The sequence below is a fragment of the Hippopotamus amphibius genome, chromosome 3 (assembly GCF_030028045.1).
Source record: "Hippopotamus amphibius kiboko isolate mHipAmp2 chromosome 3, mHipAmp2.hap2, whole genome shotgun sequence".
In the NCBI taxonomy this organism is placed as follows: domain Eukaryota; kingdom Metazoa; phylum Chordata; class Mammalia; order Artiodactyla; family Hippopotamidae; genus Hippopotamus; species Hippopotamus amphibius.
In genome coordinates, this window is record NC_080188.1 from 86,062,840 (window position 1) to 86,082,665 (window position 19,826).

General features: G+C 41.6%; 1 protein-coding gene across 3 annotated transcripts in view; it reads left to right on the forward strand.

Annotated features, from left to right (window-relative positions):
- Positions 1-4,066: 4,066 nt before the first annotated feature.
- Positions 4,067-19,826, forward strand: part of GUCY1B1 (guanylate cyclase 1 soluble subunit beta 1) — a 46,317-nt gene continuing 30,557 nt past the window's right edge. Inside the window, exons 1-3 of one of the 3 annotated variants that reach the window (XM_057729560.1) lie at positions 4,067-4,159; positions 4,826-4,899; positions 18,749-18,849. In XM_057729560.1, coding sequence (XP_057585543.1) covers positions 4,157-4,159; positions 4,826-4,899; positions 18,749-18,849 — 178 coding nt within the window. In that variant the 5' untranslated portion in view covers positions 4,067-4,156. The remainder of the gene's footprint in view (positions 4,160-4,825; positions 4,900-18,748; positions 18,850-19,826) is intronic. The other 2 variants (XM_057729562.1, XM_057729563.1) reach the window with 2 other exon arrangements.

Below are 19,826 nucleotides of genomic sequence, written 5' to 3' on the forward strand. Positions count from 1 at the left end.
TCACTTTCTTCCATTGATCCAGAACCACATCACGTGACTTGTCATCCAGAACTTACTTTTCTCTTTGCTCTTAAGCATTCCGAATTCTCTGATCTAAGTACTGAAGTGACCGCATTAGTGAAAATCACAGGAGGGAGGATTACTGGATGCTAACCCAGCACTAAGCAGCAGAAGCTGCATGGAGAAAAAAAAAATAATCGGGCTCTGAGCCACCCAGATGAAAGAAGCATATGAATACCAAGCAAAACATTGTATAAGGAATTGTTGAAATTAAAGCACACAATGCTCTATGACACGATCCAAAAATAGAAGCCCTAATTCCCTAGTAGAAAAAAATCTGGCAAAACACCAAAGCTTTGAAAAACAGTGCACAGACCTGAGAACAGCCCCCAAAGGTTTCTTCCTTATCCCCAACCTAAGGTTCCTTATCTTCCCATCACTGGAAAAGCCATGAGAACAATACTTACAATACGCTTAATGTTTAACTTACCCAACACATTTATTTTTATTAGCTGAAAATGTGAGTCATTTCAGCCGACATTTCGGAAAGTCACATATTGCCTTTTTAGTTATTTATTTTTCATGCATTAGACTGATCTTCAAATAGTTTGTGTTGACTCCCGGGCAGGCTAAACTGTTCCCAAAGAGCCTCTTTTTCCTCTGTAGCTGGTTCTCCTCAGTTTGGCCCTCCAGATGGGAGCGCAGTAATAGATTGTTTCCGAGAACACAGCACAATCTATTTGTGACCTGATCGCTCCGCTCCTTTGTCAGCAGTGGTGACAGTGGGTAGGGTGCTTGCAGAAGCCTAGTGACCCCCTTTGGGGCCCCTCACGCTTGCAGTTTCCCCACTCTCCCTAAACATCACATACTCTGTAGTATCTATGGGCCAAAGGAACGTTGGCAAGGTTTCTTTATACTCAGGTGACTATAAGATAATTAGAAAACAAAACAGTATAATCTTCTGACAAATGCAAATAGGTTTTGGACAAAAAGGGCCATGAGGGTAGAAGTGTGAACTTTCAGAGAGAGAAAACAGTTGGCAGGCATGTTCATCCCTCACTTCCTCTCATGTCTTTCTCCAGATGGACTTTCCTCATTTTGCATCGCAACAGAGCAATGTTCTCTCCCTTTTGCTTGCAGAGTCTAAGGTGCAGGACACTGCAACACACTCTGGACTGAGACACAACACAACTGTTGTTCAAAGGAAGACAGGTCGAGATATAACAAAAAGTCTTTTTAACACGTTACGAAAATATTACATCTGCATACTTTGATGATGGCCATTCTGACTGGTGTGAGGTGACACCTCACTGTAGTTTTGATTTGCATTTCTCTAATAATTAGCGATGTTGAGCATCTTTTCACATGCTTTTTGGCCATCTGTATGTCTTCTTTGGAGAATGTATTTAGATCTTCTGCCCATTTTTTGATGGGGTTGTTTATTTTTTTGATATTGAGCTGCATGAGCTGTTTGTATATTTTGGAGATTGGAGATTAATCCCTTGTTGGTTGCTTTGTTTGCAAATATTTTTTCCCATTCTGAGGGTTGTCTTTTTGTTTTGTTTATGGTTTCCTTTGCTGTGCAGAAGCTTTTAAGTTTAATTAGGTTTCATTTGTTTATTTTTGCTTTTATTCTCATTACTCTAGGAGACAGAGTTAAAAAGATTTTGCTGAGATTTATGTCAGAGAACGCTCTGCTTATGTTTTCCTCTAAGAGTTTTGCAGTATCTGGCCTTACATTTAGGTCTTTAATCCATTTTGAGTTTATTTTTGTGTATGGTGTTAGGGAGTGTTCTAATTTCATTCTTTTACATGTAGCTGTCCAGTTTTCCCAGCACCACTTATTGAAGAGACTGTCTTCTCCATAATTGGAAAAGACACATGCACCCCAATGCTCATTGCAGAACTATTTACAATAGGCAGGACATGGAAACAACCTAAATGTCCATCAACAGAGAAATGGATAAAGAATACGTGGTACATATATGCAATGGAGTATTACTCAGCCATAAAAAAGAACAAAATAATGCCATTCACAGCAACATGGATGGACCTAGAGATTGTCATCCTGAATGAAGTAAGTCAGACTGAGAAAGACAAATATCATATGATATCACTTATATGTGGAATATAAAAAAAGGGTACAAATGAACTTATCTACAAAACACAGAGTTACAGAGGTAGAAAATAAATTTATGGTTTCTGGGGGTAAACTGGAAGATTGGAAATGACATATACACACTATTGTATACAAAATAGACAACTAATAAAAACCTGCTGTATAGCACAGGGAATTCTACTCAATAGTCTGTAATGGCCTATATGGAAAAAGAATCTAAAAAGGAGTGGATATATGTATATGTATAACTGATTCACTTTGCTGTACACCGGAAACTAACACAACATGGTAAGTCAACGATACTCCGATAAAAATTAAAAAAATAAAATATTACATTTTCATAGAAAAAAATTAAAAGGTACAGAATGTCATGATACAGAAAGTAAAAATCTTGGTTCCTCTAGCCACTGGTTGTAGCCACAGACAATAGACATCTCAGAGTTTTCCTAGGCATCTTCCCAGAAGCTTATGTTTATAGCAATGTGTGTGTTCTTATTATCCAAATAGCATCTTACTGTATACAATGATTTTATATATAAAAAAATTGAAGGTGATTACATACATGTGCCACCTATTTATCCAACAGTGTATCTTTTTGTATCATTATGTATCTAGCTTTTTCATGACTGCATAGAGTAATGGAGTATTTTAGTGCTTAAAATTAATAGTTAATATTAAATAATGGTTTAATATTTTAATAATTATATAAGGTTTTCCACTATATGAAAGCCTCTAATTCATCTAAAAATAGAAATTAGTATTAGTAATAGAAATTAGTATTTTTATAGGTGACTTGTTATCTTGTTTGCTATATAATATTTCTGTATCAATTATGTTTCAGCATAGGTTTCTGGGTACAGAAGCCAGTACAATTTTTATTGCTTTGACATTCTTCTCTATTCCCATCATAGACGCTCATCCTGGCTTCTTGGCTCCACTGAGACTGGTGACTGGAAGCAAGGCTTGCCTTTTCTTCCTTACTCTTGACCTAGCACTAGTCAACCGTGTCCATGCACCTCGGGCACAGAGTTTTAATCAGCAGACAGTTCCTGCTCGCTCATCTTCTGCGCACAGTGGGGCTCAGGGCATTTACTAACCTAAAGGCCAGGTAGAATGCAGACCCGAGTTAGATTAATTAAAAGTCTGCTCATTTGGTACCGGGCCTTTATCCAGTTCAGCAGTTCGCTCTGAGAAAAAGCAGCAGAGGCCAAATTCTGGCCAGTTGCGGACTCCCTGGAGTTGTGGCCCCTGGCTGTGGTGCGGGGTCAGGTCCCATCAGGATGGAGCCCAGCACGCCCCTGGTCCTGGCAGGGCAGCTGAGTGATGAGCAGAGCTGGTTTTGACAGGATGCTCATCCAAACTATTGGTATATTACCGAAAATTTTAGGGCACTCAACTTGTCTCATTGACTAAAAGTGAAACGTGTTAAGGACAGTATTATTAGCTTTCAGTTTGCCATAAACTGTTGAGGGAACAAGCCACAAAGGAAACGTTTATCTGTGGCACGATAATGAACGTGAGGATGCTGACCGCGAGGGCATATTCCTTTTAAGGCTTGTGCGTTGCAAAATAGACAGGCGCGCACACACACACACACACACACACACACACACACACACACACACTCCTTAGTCGGCTACACCCCTCCCCCGCCCTCCACCCCGGCAGACCTTCGCATTAAGAATACAGTTGATGGGACCAGAGCAGCTGCATCTCCCAGCCCCAGAATTCCTGCGCGGAGCCCGGCTGAGGCTTCTCCGCCTTCACTGCCGTGGCCTCAAATGAAAGCCTTGTCACCGGGGCGGGGGCGGGGGCGGGCAGGCACCGGAGCGCGGCGGCATCCGCAGCATCCGAATTCCCTCCTCGGCCGCGGATTGGTCGGGAGCCGGGAGGCGGCGGCAGCCCGGCGGCTCCCCTCGCGGTTGCTGCGGGGAGGTGGCCATCAGGGCGCGCCGGGCCGGGCGCCACGGGCTGGGTGCGCGGTTGCCGCCGCCGCCGCCACCTCCTGGGTCCCTCGGCCGAGCGGGCGCGGACACCATGGTGAGTGGTCTCGGCCTCTCGGGCCGCGCCTCCCGCCTGCCGGCCTGGCCTGGCCTCCCGAGGGAAGCAGCCGAGAGCCGGGGACGCGAGCGGGGGCCCGGGGAGCGCAGCGCCGGCCGCTGGGCAGCCTCGCGGTTCGCCGGCATCCGAGCGGGAAATGGGAACGTTTGGGGCCGCGGCCGGGGCGGTCGGTGCCCGGCTTCCCGGGGGTCCGCACCGCGCGCAGCTTCCCGAGCTCGGCAGGGGGACGCGCGGCCGAGGCGTGGGGGTGCCCGGCTCAGGCCGGTCCGCGGATGTGGGTCTGGGCGCCGGCGGCCGGGGAGGCGTCGGGCTCGCGTGCCCTCCGCCGGGCTCTCGTGCCCTCCGCCGGGCTCTCCCGGGGGCCCAGCCTGCCTCAGCGCGGGGACAGGTGAGCACGGGAGGGGGTTACCTGGGGGTGGGGCGGACGAGGACGGAGACGATCTGCCCCCGATTGCGGGGGGGGGGGGAGTTGCGCCCCTGCACTGTGCCTCCTTAACACTGGGAACCCCAAACAGAGCGGAAGCAGAAGCAGGGGGCAGGGTACCAGGTTCACCGGCGCGGGCACGGCAGCTGCGGCCGTTTCGCCCCCGAGCCCCTTCCCAGCCGCGGCCGGTCCCTGACGCTCGGGTTTCCCTGTCCCCACAGTACGGATTCGTGAATCACGCGCTGGAGCTCCTGGTGATCCGCAACTATGGCCCCGAGGTGTGGGAGGACATCAAGTAAGTGCGGGGTCCCGGCGCCTCGCCGCGCCCCCGCTTCCTGCCCGGGGCGCGCATCCCGGCGTTGCCTCCCCTGCGCCCCCGGCGCAGCCGCGCTCCCACGCTCCCGAGCCTGGCCGGGAAGGGGGGCGGGGAAGGAGCCCCGGGGGTCAGCGCGGCCTCCCGACCCGGCCGAGCGTGGGAACGCGCTGCCCGCGCCCCGGCGGCTCCCAGGCTCCGCGCCCGGGCGGCTCCCACGCGGAGGGGCCCCGGGGACCACAGAGGCCTCCGTGGCGCGCGGCTCCCAGAGGCCTCAGCAACGAAGACCGGCTTGCCGGTCGTTTACACACCTTGCAGACACGCACAATAAATAGTGTCGCCTTTTGGGTCTGCTGAGACTCACTTCCGAGCAACTGTGAATCGAGAGCGTTTGTTCATCTGAAATAAAGTGAACCCCCCCTCCCCGTTTCATGTTTGGTTTCTGCCTTGGTGAAGGCTGACAGTAGGAGGGCATCCTAGTTTCTGTCTAGAGCTGAGTCCAGGGCTCTGGATGGGAACGAAAATACCGCAGCCACTGGGAGTTGAAACCTGCTGCAGTGACGGGTCATCTTCTCTGTGGACACCTTGAGCGTTTCAGGGCAACAGGGTTCTCTCCTTTCCTTTCTCTCACTCTGGTGAAATTTGCATTTAACTTCTATGGGTGACCAAAACCAAGTAGCCACACCAAAACCCTGTATTAAATGGTTTTGCATATTCGGATTGCAGTAATAACAGTATAACTGCCACATTCAAATGGAGAGAGAGTGGTTTTCCGTGTGGGCAGAGAACACATTGCTATTATTTACTCTCATTTCCTGTGCTCACTGATTTCATTTTGTTATATCAGGTAGGTGATGCTTTCATGTTGTTTGTTCCTAAATATAGTACAATTAGTGGCAATGAATTCTAACAGGCTCTTTTATGCAGTTCCGCGATAGTGATTTCTTATACAGATCTGTTTCCTTGGAAAGGACCAGGATTAAATATTAAGCAGTAGAATGCAACTTTTCCTTCCCTTGAGTCTGTATCTTTGAGCATTGTTTCATGTTCCATAAGCCATTTATGTTGCCCACGGAGCATATCTACATACTCTAACGAGGAGTGGGGACTTGGCAGTTACGTGGTTCAATCAAATGAGAATCTAGGCACAAAGCTCACTTTGGGATTTGAACCACCTTATTAATACCTTCATAATTTTTATTTTTCTTGGTAGATAGAGTTATAGTAAAGGCAGGCATCAAGAAAAAGATTTGAAACTGTAACCTCAGTGTAGAATTGTTTTTAAGTCACATAAATTCTTTGTGAATTTATGAAAGCATCATGTATATTGCCCACGTGGTCATTTCTCATCAGTAAGATAGAAACTCCCGTTTCCCGGTGGATGTGTAATGACAATGCATATGTTTAGATTTTTGAGAGCACAGGATGGCTATTGTGGTTAAATAGTTGTATGTGTGTGAATTGGATTTAGAACGTGTGTCTTACCCATTATCAATTTATATCATTGTCAAATAGAGAAATGAAAAGTTATACCTCATAGGGAAATCAGAAATTTAAAGTATCAAGTGATTTGTTTATATTGGCCATATTTTCCACAGAGAAGGTCAAAAAATCTAAAATTTTACGAACTCCCTTGGTGTGAGAACTTAACTTTCCCAGATCACACTACGAATATTATCACATTCTCCTTTTAAAAACTGTATTAATTCTTAATTAAACATCAAGGTCTTCTAACTCATGAATTTATTTCTAAGTAGCATCGAGTAGTATTCTTCATCTGTTTAAGTGCTGATAATTTAAATCATACAAAATGAAGCAAATCATATGGATCTTTTCCCTACAAAATGACCTCAAGGCTTGTGTGCCCCTGCAAGAGAAATGCTATTAGTTATACTGGTGCCAGCAATCCAGGTGTTAAGGCTGATTCTCTTTTGTCTCAGCCTCCCTCTTGGTGGAGCCTATCTTGTCTTGGATACAGTTTAGTATCTGGATAAGAGAACCTTGCTGAGCTTTCTGCATTGAGGGCCTTAAAACAGCTCATTGTAGGGACCCCTGAGGGAGGGATCACTGTGTGCTCCCTGGAGGAGTATTTACTTAGATCAACAGAGGTTCCCACTGCCTTGGGGGCAGGACAGGAGAGGTTGGCAGAGTTTAAGTTTAAAATGCTCCCTGGGAGATTCTGAGTTCTCCTCTGACCTCACCATCTGCTCCAGGGAGGATCACTGCAGTCACTGGTCCAAGATACTTTCAATTTTACCTTTTTATGAAAACTGAATATATGAAAAAAGAACTTTTTTTTTTATCTCAGCAAATACCAGATTCCTCTAGCTTCCTTTTTGCTCTGTGAGAAACTATCTAAATTGATGTTTATAAAATTTCATATAATACTTTTTTGGTTTAGGAGGAAGTGGCCATCCATCCTTCTTCAGAAAGGATGCCAAACATTTAATGACAAATAAAATCCTAAGTAACAGATTCCAGACAGAAAATTATAAGTGGGTAAGAGCCAGAAATTCTTTATCGTAAACTCCGTATTCACTTACACTCTTACCAACAACATAACCATTTCACAAGAGTTTTAAATTCCTCTTTTTAAGAAAAAGAAAAATTGTCAAGACTGAGGGTCAGCAAACTTTCCCTTGAAGGGCCAGATAGTTAATATTTTGGGTGCTGTAGGCCAAGAGTCAATATTGAAGATATTAGGCATACCTGTATAACCATTAAAATGAAACCATTTGAAAAATGTGAAACCCGTTCTTAGATCCCCAAAACAGCAAAAACCAGTGGTGGGTGGGATTTGACCCAAGGACTGTAGTTTGCCCCTCTGATCTAGACCATAAATAGGTGTAAAAAAAGTCGGAGATCTCTGAAGCTACCTCAGATCTTGTTTTGTTGGTTTCCTTTCAGGTTAGAGATGGCCCTTTCTGGAAGCCATGGGTCCTAAGTGATGATAAATATCAACCATCATTTCAGGAAAAACATTAAGTCAGGATCTACATATTAGAAAAGCACCTAAATAGTTCATTTAACAACATCTGTCACCCTCCCATCTGCCCTGGCTAAACTAACATTGCGTCAAATTACAGGGTTCAAAATCTTGGTATGTGATTTGGAAATGAAGTAATGACACTGTTAGTTGATAAATATTGGAGTAAGTTCCTCTAAAAGGCTGTCAGAAAGATCACTTCCTTGTGGAAAGAATAGGTACATGTTTGGTATGTTTTTGTGTGATTTACCTATAGCAGGGCAGCATACTTTTTCATTCATTGACTCAAACCTTCTTTCCTTCTCTAGTTAAGCTTGTTTTTAAGGAGCATAGTCTACTGTTTGGGCAGGGAGGATGGAGAGTGTTTGATATAATCCTGGCTTTCAAATAGAGTCTAGAGATATCAGGATATTTCTTATCTTATTATGTCTTGATTTTTCTGCCTGTAACTCACACGTGGAAACATTTGGCTGTTGGAGCCTATATGTTCTGATCTTCCAGTTTTGAAATTAATGTGTCTAGTTGAATTTGCTAATCATGAATTAATCATTGTGGTTCATATAAGCAAGTGCTTGGCTATAAGCTAGTTATGTGACTTCCCCAGTTGCCTAAACTTTCCAAGACTCAAAATCTGTAAGGAAACAAATAATAACTACTTCATAGGGTTGTAATATGTTGAATAGTGTCTCTAAAGTGCTTAACACAGTTCTTGACAAGTAACTGCTTAATAAATGGTAGCTATCACTAATTTTACTCTAGAACCAGAGTGGTTCAGCTTGTCCCTTCCCCAGCTGCCCTGAAAGATAAGAAGCACCCCCTACATAACAGTAACTCATTAACTCCACATACTACACCTGTCTTAGTGTGCACTCATCGCTCTAGGACAGCTAGTGACTTCTTGTCATTTCACTCTTTTCTTCTCTCTCCATCCTGTGCAGTCAGTACCCATCCTTTGAATTTGAGGTGCCTGTGTCCTCCTTCTTCGTGGCTCTGAGCACTTTCCTTTCTTACTCTGACGGCCCCCAGCAGATTCTCTGCATCTGACTCGTCCCACTTCCCAACCCCTTCTGCAGGCTCTGGGAAGACTTGCTTTTACAATACTGTTTTTCTGCTCAGGCTCTACTTCAGAATCAATCCTACATTATATTCTTCTAGCCTCCCCTTCCCCAATCTCTGTTTGTTATTTGAAGATGCAGCATATGCTCTTTAAAAAAAAATAAATAATACATTAGTTTATTTTGTTTTTTAGATCCCATATATAAGTGATAACATACAGTATTTGTATTTCTCTGCCTGAATTATTTCACTAAGCGTAATACCCTCCAAATCCATCCATGTTGTTGCAAAGGGCAGAATTTCATTCTTTTTCATGGCTGAGTAGTATTCCATTGTACATATCCTATGTCGTCTTTATCCATTCCTCTGTTGTTGGGCACTTAAGTTACTTCCATATATTCTTAATATTCAATTTATCAAAACAAATTAAAACCAAATAGTGGACCACATGTTGCATGTTTTAATCAGATTTTTCTTTTCCTGAGGTGATATAATTAAATTTCTATATCTTCCTGTATTCTTACTCAAGTAGGTTTTAAAATATTAACAGTACTTTTTTTATAAAAGCTGTTTAAAATTTCCGAAGTCCTTTCCTCTCTAATTTCACATAAGTGCTATAACACCCATTTGAAATAGAAAAGGCCTTTCTAATTCATTTTTTTCAATTTGATTGAGATATAATTGATATATAACATTGTGTAAATTTAAGGTGCATGATGTATAGATTAGATACATTTGTAGATTGCAAAATGATTCCCACCCACCACAGTGTTAGCTGAACACCTCCATCCTGTCACACAGTTACTTTTTTTTTCTTTTGTGGTGAGACCTTAGCAGCATTTAAGTATGTGACACAGTATCAGCTCCCATCACCATGCTGGGCATGGATCCCCAGACTTGTTCATCTTGTAACTGGTTACCTGTACCCTTTGAGGAATACCTTCCTGTGTCCCTCACCTCCCAACCCCTACGAACCACTCTGCTCTGTTTCTCTGAGTTTGTCTTAGTTTCCACATAGAAGTGCGCTCAGTGCTTCCTGTTTAATGATAAAGTTGAGTTTCCAAGAGGTTGAATGACTGTCTAGGGAATGATATCAGGAAGCTGGAGGAGACTCAGCTCTCTGGCTCTGCTCTTCTGATGGCAGGTTTACTGCTCCATTTAAGATAGAGATAGGAGCTGACATAGCTATGTACAAATGTGAAACCATGTTAATTTTCACACCCAGAAACTTCCTCAGTACAAATGAATATATAGATTTTAAAAATAGGTAAGCTAGATAATTGTTAGGATCAGGACTTTTTTTTCTGTAGAAAGACCTGCCAGTTAGCCTGGAAGCTGGAGGGAGACCCAGTGTGTCCGTTTGAAGCCACCTGTGCCCGTGGAACTAGACCCTCAGGGTAAACCCTGTTTCGGGACCCCCCCAGGGAGCTCAGGGCCCAGGGCTCACCCAGAACCTATACTGTGGGATGAGTAGCCAGGCACTGGGGTAATCGGCAGGTTCACAGCCTCATCTCAAGGCTTTTCTTTGATGGCCTGAACTATCCCCCAGGTATCAAGCTGGGTTTTCATTTTCCTTGCATCTGTCATCTTTGCGAATTAAAAAAAAATCATAGATGCATATTACTGAATTAGCTATCAGAGGAGGAGCTTTGTCCATTAAAATGAGCACCAGAGGAGAGCATCTGTATCCTCCCACCCTCATTCCCAGACCTGCTTTCAGCAAATGTTGACTAGACCTTGGGCCTGGTCACCACAAACAGTGTTCTTTCCACTCTTGCTTCTCTTCAAAGTGAGAAACTCTAGCAAATATTTCTAGTCAGTGTGTTGGAAAGTGGTAGTTCGGAGTCGATACTGTGCAGACATCACCAGGAAAACACACTTAAAGACATCTCTAGAACCCGCTGGGCTCAGAGGCTGACACCTGCTAGGATGTAGAGCCCGAGGCTTTTCCATCACTGCTTTGCCTCTTTGCTCATTAAAGAGAAAAAGGGTGGGGGGTGGGTGATGGTGTCTCTGTTTATGTCTGACCAAGTGGAACAGCTTATTCTAAGTTGATACTGAGGTTAGAGGTGTCTGCTCCAGGTAAAAGAGAAATATTCTGGCGTATCGATTGTTCCTTTTTGTTCCTGTGCATTTGGTAGTGTTGGGTATTCTCATCTATTGCCCCTTATTTTTGAGTCATGAAATACTACATTGTTCGTCTCTTGAAATTCTTCGTGGTCAATCTTCAGATCACCAAAATGTGGGACCTTTCAGTCCAAACGTCTTACTTGCTCTCAGCGCCCAACCCTGGTGGGCCGGGTTTTATTTCCTCAGCCAGGCTGACCTTTCTCTTCCAGGGTGGGTGACACGTGTACTCAGGTCTCTCTCCATGCTCCCCACCCCATCCTGCGAATGGAAATAACATCCCAGCTTCGAGATGGCAAGACAAATCTTACTTCTTAAGGGAAGCCTTCTTTCACCTCCACAGCTGTACTTTTCCTTCATAGTCCATGCACGAGTTTATAATTACTTATTTGTACTATTCTTTGGTTAATGGCTGTCTTGTCTCACTAAACTCTAGCATCTATAGCTAGCAGAAGCCTTCTGTGTGTGTGTGTGTGTGTGTGTGTGTGTGTGTGTCTATCTCTATGAATTATCTTTCACTTTTTAATTTCCAGAGAATAGAGCACGTGTGTATCTATCACCCTTTTTTTTTTTTCCATAACCAGGATTTATGATGTCAGAATGGTGACATCTTCAACTACTGTTTCATAAAATAGAAGCTCCTTTGAAATGGGCATTTCATATATCAACAAAGGCAGAAGATATAGCAGTAAATTATAACATCTCTTTTTGGGAGGATCAGAGTTCACACATGAACATAATAAAAGGATTAAGAACACTGCTTTTGGATTACCAGTTTCATAAACCCCAAGACACTTATTGGGTTGGATTCAGGGCAAGATGGAATCCTTCAGCAAGTGTCTCAAAGACAGGCCTTTGTGGTGCTGTTTAAAGTCAGTGTCATAGACTGTAGGTAAATGTTTGTGATGCCAAAATTAAATGTAAAAACCAGATGGGAAAGCTCACCAGGACCTTCAGCGTTGCCTGTAACAGCTCATACATGTTGGACACTTAGCATATGCTCTGCAGTCGTGGTCCTAAAAGCTTTATGCTCGTTAACTCTCCTAATCCTCACATGCACCATAGAAGATAGATTTGTTCATGATTCTTATTTTATAAATAAGGGAACTGAGGCTTCAGGACTTTAAACCCCTGCCTCAAGCCACTCATTTATTAATCATCAGAGCAGAGATTTGGACACAGATAGGCTTGTAAGGATCATATTATGTGCTTTCCCACAAACGAGAAGGACTTACAACCTTCTTTCCAAAGACGATTTAGCGTGGAAATGGGCAACAGGTATGCGTATTACTACTACCATCTTTGTTTCTGTTTTCCTCTGCTTTTGACACATTTCTCCAGGTGCTTGTGGCTGTTCTATTTTTAAAGGTGGTTTTATTCAGAAACAGAACATCTACTAAAACATACCAGAGCCTCAGCAATTTTGAGTGGTTTATTTAGTTTTGGAAGCACTCAGGCGCTGTGCTCGCGAGGCAAGTTCAGGATGAAGGAAGCAGGAGGCTGAGGGATTCACTTGTCTGATGAAGCCGCTGAAAAGCGCTCCTTTGAAACCTTTGTGATTGCCTTTTCAGAACTGGGGCAATTTAGTCAGGAGACTGTCTCGTGGCAAGCTGAACACAATCAGAAAAAAATACAATTATGTATTCAGAGTGGTACTTTGTTAGCTTGAGAGAGCTCGACTGTCCTGTTTACAGGACTTGGATGAGTGAAGACACTGGCCTGAAAGGACTGACCTTCACCAGCTGGCAGGGGTTCTGAGCAGGAGGTCTTTTGCCTCCAAACCCCCCAAACTAATTTCCACTTCAGGGATTCAGGCTTTTGGGGAATTGGTGGATTGGGCTATTAAAAATTGAGAGGCCATGAAATGCTTCACAACCTCTCCAAAAAAAGCAATGTAAAAGTTTAATTTTTGGATGTTGTGTGTAGTTATTACCTGTATCTTATGGTGGGAGGTTTTAATTTTAATGATGGTTAGACACAACCCAGGCTTTAGGATGTCCTTACCTCTCACTGAAATGGACCATCCTAGGATTTATTGGCAAGACGACATCTGCATACTGTCTTTTAATACAGCATGTGCTGGGATAAGGGTTTTCACAGGATCAGCATCCCTGGGAGTTGTCATTAGTCAGGGGGATTGTTTGATGTGTGTTGATCTTCTCTGCCTGAGACCAGACCTTATTTCAAGACTCCAGTATTTAGGACACCTGTATTCAGCCTGTCCCATCTTAGAAGTCCCGTTTTCATACCTCCCTGGGAAGCTTCTTTACCTAATAGCCAGCAGTCTCTGTAGTATCCTGCACTTTCTCGAAAGGTGTATGATAGCAGGAGCTCAGTGTCAGAACATGGATTCAGTTTCTGTGCATTCACATTCTCCAGGTAAGGAATATTCCGTTAGGTATGGAATTATGAGAAATGTTACCTGGATATTTCTGACAATTTGTATACCTACTTAAAAACAAATAAATAATTTAAAAATTCCTAAACGTGAAAACAAACTGTGGGCTTTTGCCAGTAATGTCTGTTTGATTTTTGGTAGGGAGTTGGAAACACGTGGAGGAAATACACTTAATTAATGCATTCACTTCTAAAACATGCAGACTTTCCAGGAACCTGGGTTAGGCACCAGTGATTAAAAAGACAAAAACCCAAAACCACAACCACAAAACCCCACGGTAATAAAAATATGTACCACCCCTCTTTTTTTTCTACATCCTTTTTGGGGAAAGGTGATTTGTGTAAATAAATGATCAGTTTAAATTCCAACAAATAGCCATCTCTAAAAGTAAGCAGGAAATGAATTGCTATTGGGAACATTTTTTCATGCATACAGACTCAATTTTCAATTACTTATTATGGCTGCAAAGATCTAGAATAGAATTATTTCTTGTTTTGTTTCCAGGTGAAAGTTAGGACTTTATTTTTAAAGCTCTTGGGAAAGATGGAGCTTGTTCGGCTTTGGCTATCTGAAGTAATATATTCTATCAGCTAAGCAACACACTAAGTGCAACTGCAGTTTCATTGTTTGGATGCTGAGTGCCCCCCCCCCACTTGCTGTTTCATTGTCTTCAGCTACTGACTATTGCCAGTTAGATGTTTGGGGTGTTGCGTGTGGGAAGCCCTCCGTCTAGATTTTTTTCTACCGCCAACAGGACCGCAGGTAGAAGCCACTGTCACTCAGTTCTACCTGTGAGAAGTGAGCTCGCCCATTCTAGGGAACAGCATGTGGGGTAGCCTGGTCCTTCCTCTCCCTGCTGTGCAGGGGAAAACTGTAACCTGGGATGTGGATAAAACCAGGTCAGCATCTTTCCATCTGGGTTTACTTGGTGGTCAAAGAAAGTGCCTTTTTACCTTCCCCAACCTCACTTAGGCCAACTGAAAACTAAACATTCTCTAAATATTTATTACTGTCTGCTGACGTCTTTTCTGGAGTAATACACCAAGTAGAAAGATCCGATGACTAACCCTCAAATACAAGTTATTATCTGTACAGGTAAAGAAAACACAAACTGCTGCCAGTCGCACTATTTGGAAATAGCGGAATACTCTATTCGTCTGGGTTTATCCAAGGGATTTTTATAATGAAAATGGAAACAACAGAATGCAATCACACACGCCAAGATATTTGATCATAACAGTTTCATCAGTTGCCATTGGATAGATGAACAGTATTGAATACATTTTAATCTAATTTGCCTATGGCTTGATATGGAATTTTTTGTCAGTGAAAAATTATGGGAAAAATAAAAACCATGTCCAAGGTCTTTCATTTTGGGGAAAATTTTCAATCACGTTTCTTGGAGAAACCTGTGTTTTCCTCACATATAAACGGAATATAATTTAAATACTAGGGAATTACATGATTGTCTTGTGTAATGCAACATTTTTAACAAAATTGATGCTCAAAAATATATTCTGAACAATGAATGAGTCTAGAAAATTTGGTCAATGTACATTGCTAAATTTGGGTAATTTAAACACCAAAGGAACTCTACATATCGAGAAAATAAGTCAAATATTGTTAGAAATGTTGTATGTGAATATTTTAGTCATCTTTTACTTATGTAATCTGAATAGTAGCTTACTTCCCAACTTTTCTTACATTTGTTGGTCACCCTCTGTGATTTCAGGTAGCTGGTGAAAAAACATTTTCTTCCCTCAAAGAACAGGTACATCTGAGAGACTGTTGTTATCACGTCCGTGCTCTTTGGAGGCCAAAACATTTGACAGCAAAGAGTCTGACCAAAACTAAATTTACCTTGAAGTTAGAAGAAAAACAGTGGTGAGAATTGAGAGACATTCACTCAGAATGGCTTTTGGCTTCAATGGCCATTTGGCCGGAAATTAATTTTGGGGGGTATTATTTCTTTGGCACTGTAAATTCTCCTGCTCAGTTTAATGGAGTAAACCAGTTATCAGTAAAGTGTTTGTCAAAAGGGAAGAATGTGAAGAATGGGCTACAGAAAGAAGTGAGTTAGGTCCAGAGAGATTAGGTTCTACACGTAAGTGTTGCCTCCTGGAGCCTTTGCTCAGATGTAACTTCAGGAAGCCTCTCGTGGTCACTACTTAACCTCACATACTGCCCCCTCCTCGTCTGCGCTCCTGCATCCCTTTATCCTGATCTCCTTTCTTTTGTAACATTTATCACCTCATAATAAATTCTAAAATTTGCATATATGTTATGTAAACATAATCATATATAAATATGATAATATATGAGCATAATAATATATTCTTATTGTTTGTGTCCACCAGCTAAAAATGTAAGCTCTCTGAGGGCAGGGAAATTTATCTGTTTTGTTCATTCATATATTAAAAGTGCTGAGAAAAGTGCTTGGGGCATGATAGGTGTTCAGTTATTGGTGGCAAGACTCCTCCCCCAGGGAGAAAAAGAATAATTAAGGGGTGACTCAGAGTTCCTAAAGATTTCTAAGACATGTAAATAGAGAATTCTAAGCATTTTGAATAATTTATTGGAATTCAGCATGAAATTTTTGAGAAGATGATTACTTCTTTTCATGCACTGCTGTTTAATTTATATCTTAGCCTCCCTCCAGGGAGCATGTTGGGCTGATTATTCCAGGAAGTAAAGCTTAAAAGATAAGGGCGCTTATTTTATTAACACAAGAGAAAGAAAAGAGGGAATGCATTGACTCATGGTTAGGGGATTTCTAGGGAAATGGCCATTTCTCTATTTTATGCAGAACTTTGTATTCTGTTTAACAGTTACGCATTGGTGACTGTTTCCGGAAAACTGAGTTCATTACAAAAATTTATGCTGTTTGATTTATCCCAGTTGGAAGAAAAAGAATAGGGCACAGTGAGAGCATGAGTTAATTTGTCCTGTATTGTGTATTTAATTAAAATTTATTTATATTTTATTACAATGCGCTAAATCAGAGACTTCAAACTTCCAATCTGTAGACCAACGCCGTTTCATAATAAAATGTTAGTGACAAAATGAGAAAAGTTAGACTTTCCACATCCTGCAAGCTAGCAATTCCATTTCTAGGAATTTATTCCAGAATAAATTAGAACTTAATTTAATTCTAAATCTAGAATTTTTACATAGAAATATAAATGTCATCTACAAAGATATTCATCACAACATTTTGTTTGGACTTATGAAAAAATAAAAGCAATTTAATACCTACTAAAATTTCAGTATGTCTAACCAATGCAATTTTATGTCGTCAAGATATGGAAATGTATTTATTAACATGAAAAGATGTCCAGCAAATAGTAAGTCACAAAGGGAGGTTTTAAACCTGTATAATCTAGTGTGTTATATATGCAATTATTTTCAAGCATGAGCAACTTGAATATAATGTCAGTGGTAGTTGTTTCGGGATAGTGGAGGATTTTTTTAAGTTTTTCATTTTGTATACTTTATGTTTTTATGCAATTAGAAATTAGAACGTGTAAGATATATAATAGAATTTATCAAAAGACAAGTCAATATTTTTACATTCTGTTTTCATAATTTGGGGATATTTCACTGATTTTTGGTGTTAAAACGACTTGAAGCTTTGAAGATGTGTTCCTTTCATTTGACAGCTGTATGTGTTCAGCCAAAGGGAGAGTTTCACAGCTTGTATGTGGCTCTTTGTTTTTTTTTTTTGTTTGTATGTTTGTTTTTTGAATATACAGACATGGCAAGCACTGCGGTCATCAGTAATTCTGTTCTCCCGGAGTGTCAGGGGCTTAGACGGGCTGGGAGTCAGAGGTGCGGACCTGTGCTCCGCCTGTTTGTGCATCTCACGTGGACAAGGTGTCTGGGACCTCATCAGTGCTCTTCCAGAGTGGGCAGTGTTTTGAATGATGGATACCTCCTCCCCTTTAGACACTGATTTGAGAAACATAATCCAAATCCCATCAAAATAAATATATAATCATGACAACTATTAAAACAATAATGATGATTTCCTAACTAATCCTGGGTGTATTTTGAGTTACTGCATTTAACATGCTGAGTATGTGTTAGAACATATTACCTGTCTACCAGGCACCTCAGACTTCACGTGTTTAATACAAAGCTCTGGGTCTTACTCCGTGGTCCATGTCCAACTGTCTGACCAAGTTCAGTTCCTGGAAAAAACATCCTTCCAACTGCTCCGGCCAAAACCTCGGTGTCATCCTTGTGTCCTTCCCTTCTCTCATGTCCTGTGTCCAGTTCATCAGTGAACCATGTGAAACCTGCCTTCAGATACATGGGGATCTGGGCCACTTCTCTTCTTTCACTGCTTTCACCCGAGTCAGGTCACTGGCATTTCTTGCCTGAATGTTCCGGTGGCCCCGTACCTGGTCTCCTTGCTTTGTCCTTGCTCTGACCTTGCTCTGTCCTTGTTGTGACTTTGTTCTGTCCTTACTCTAACCTTGCTCTGTCCTTGCTCTGACTGTACTCGGTCCTTGGTCTGTCCTTACTGTCATCTTGCTGTATCCTGTATTCCTTTGGTCCACGCTTACTGCAGTCACAGGATCCGTCCCCTCACTGAGGCCTCTTTTATTCCTCTGGTGCCCCGGTCTGGCTTTCTTTCTTCACCCAGGGCTCCCATGTGGCTCAGGGCTCCCTGCAGAGATACTTCATACTTGACTCCATTGTCAGCTTCTCAGTGATGCTTCCGGCTCTCACACTTGAGTCCCCTACCCCCTTGCCCAGCTTTATTTTTCTCCAAACGACTTACCATTTTATATCTATCTATCTATCTATCTATCTATCTATCTATCTATCTAGTCTTAATTTTATGCCTCTTCTGTCTCCTCTCCTAGAATACATTTGTTCCAGGAGGTCGGTACTTTATCCTGCTAAAGGCTGTCTCCCTAGTGCCTCTAACTATGCCTGGCACATAGACGGACTCAACACATATTTGCTGACTGTTAAGTTAGTCAAAAATTATTTCATGATTATATTTAATATCAGGTATAGTATTGGGCATTAGAGTACTCTACAAATGTTAATCTTGCTAAAATATACTTAAATATATCATTTTTAATTTGGGGAGGGGGATGTGAAATAAGGTTTTCTCAATCTGGATTTTTCAGGTGCATGTCATTGGTTTAAACAAATTTGTCAAAAGCAAATTCTGTTTCAAATATGAAACTATTTTTAATATGAACACTGAAGCTGTTCTTTTATTTGTCTGTCTTGTTTTTGTTTTCTAGAAGAGAGGCACAGTTAGATGAAGAAGGGCAGTTTCTTGTCCGAATAATATATGATGATTCTAAAACATATGATTTGGTTGCTGCTGCAAGCAAAGTCCTCAGTAAGTTGAATGTGACTTTCCGTCTTTGGCTAAGCTACCCATAGACATTCAAAGGCATGCATGGTCCAAGGTCACATTGTACAGGTTGTGCACTGCACAACCCCGGTGGGGGCACATTTACATATAATGTTAGGCTCAGGCTACACTGAATCCCGTTGTTCTTTTTACAAACTCTTCAGAGAATAAAGGAACTCTTGTCCCCTTCCCACAAAAAGCCGTGTGTTGAGGAAGAAAAAAAAATATTTATGCTTATTAATAGCGTAATAATAATTGAATGTTGCAGTGTCAACAACACAGTAATTACAACAGTGTAGAATGCAGAAATATTATCTCCAAATCTCTTTTGTCATCACAAGTTTTGTTAGGTATTGGTAAAAGAAACAAGAAACTTGAGATCTACATCAGACAAAACTCATGCAAAGAAGGCAAAGTCTACAAAAAAGAACTTCATGGAAAAGCCATTGTTCTCAAAATAGTATCTCTTATCCTCGTATTACTTAATTTACAGCTAGGCTACAGTTTGGATAGAATAGATGGATGCTCTTTAGCTTTGTCAAATATAGCTAGAAGAGCAAATGCTACCTTTTGCAGAATACAAGAATAACCAAAATGGTACATTGTAAATAATAAGAAAAATATCCAGCCTCATTAGTAATCAAAATTGACACAAATATGAAAGAATTTTTATATAAATTTGGCAATTAAAAATTTTAAATATCTGGTGTAGTCAATGGTAGAGTTAAAGATAAAATCATACACATTTAAGATCTGATGGTAAAATAAGGCAACGTTTTTGGAGAGTAATTTTGCATCATCAGTCAAAATCTTTAAAAAAATGTTTATATCCTTTAGAAATCTTTCTTAAAGAAATGATTAGATTTATTAGCATTAAGATTTATGTGTGTTTTCATTTCAGAGTTACTTAGCAAAAATTGGAAAAGCCTACATTTTGAGCAAGTGGGCATTGGTGAAATAAA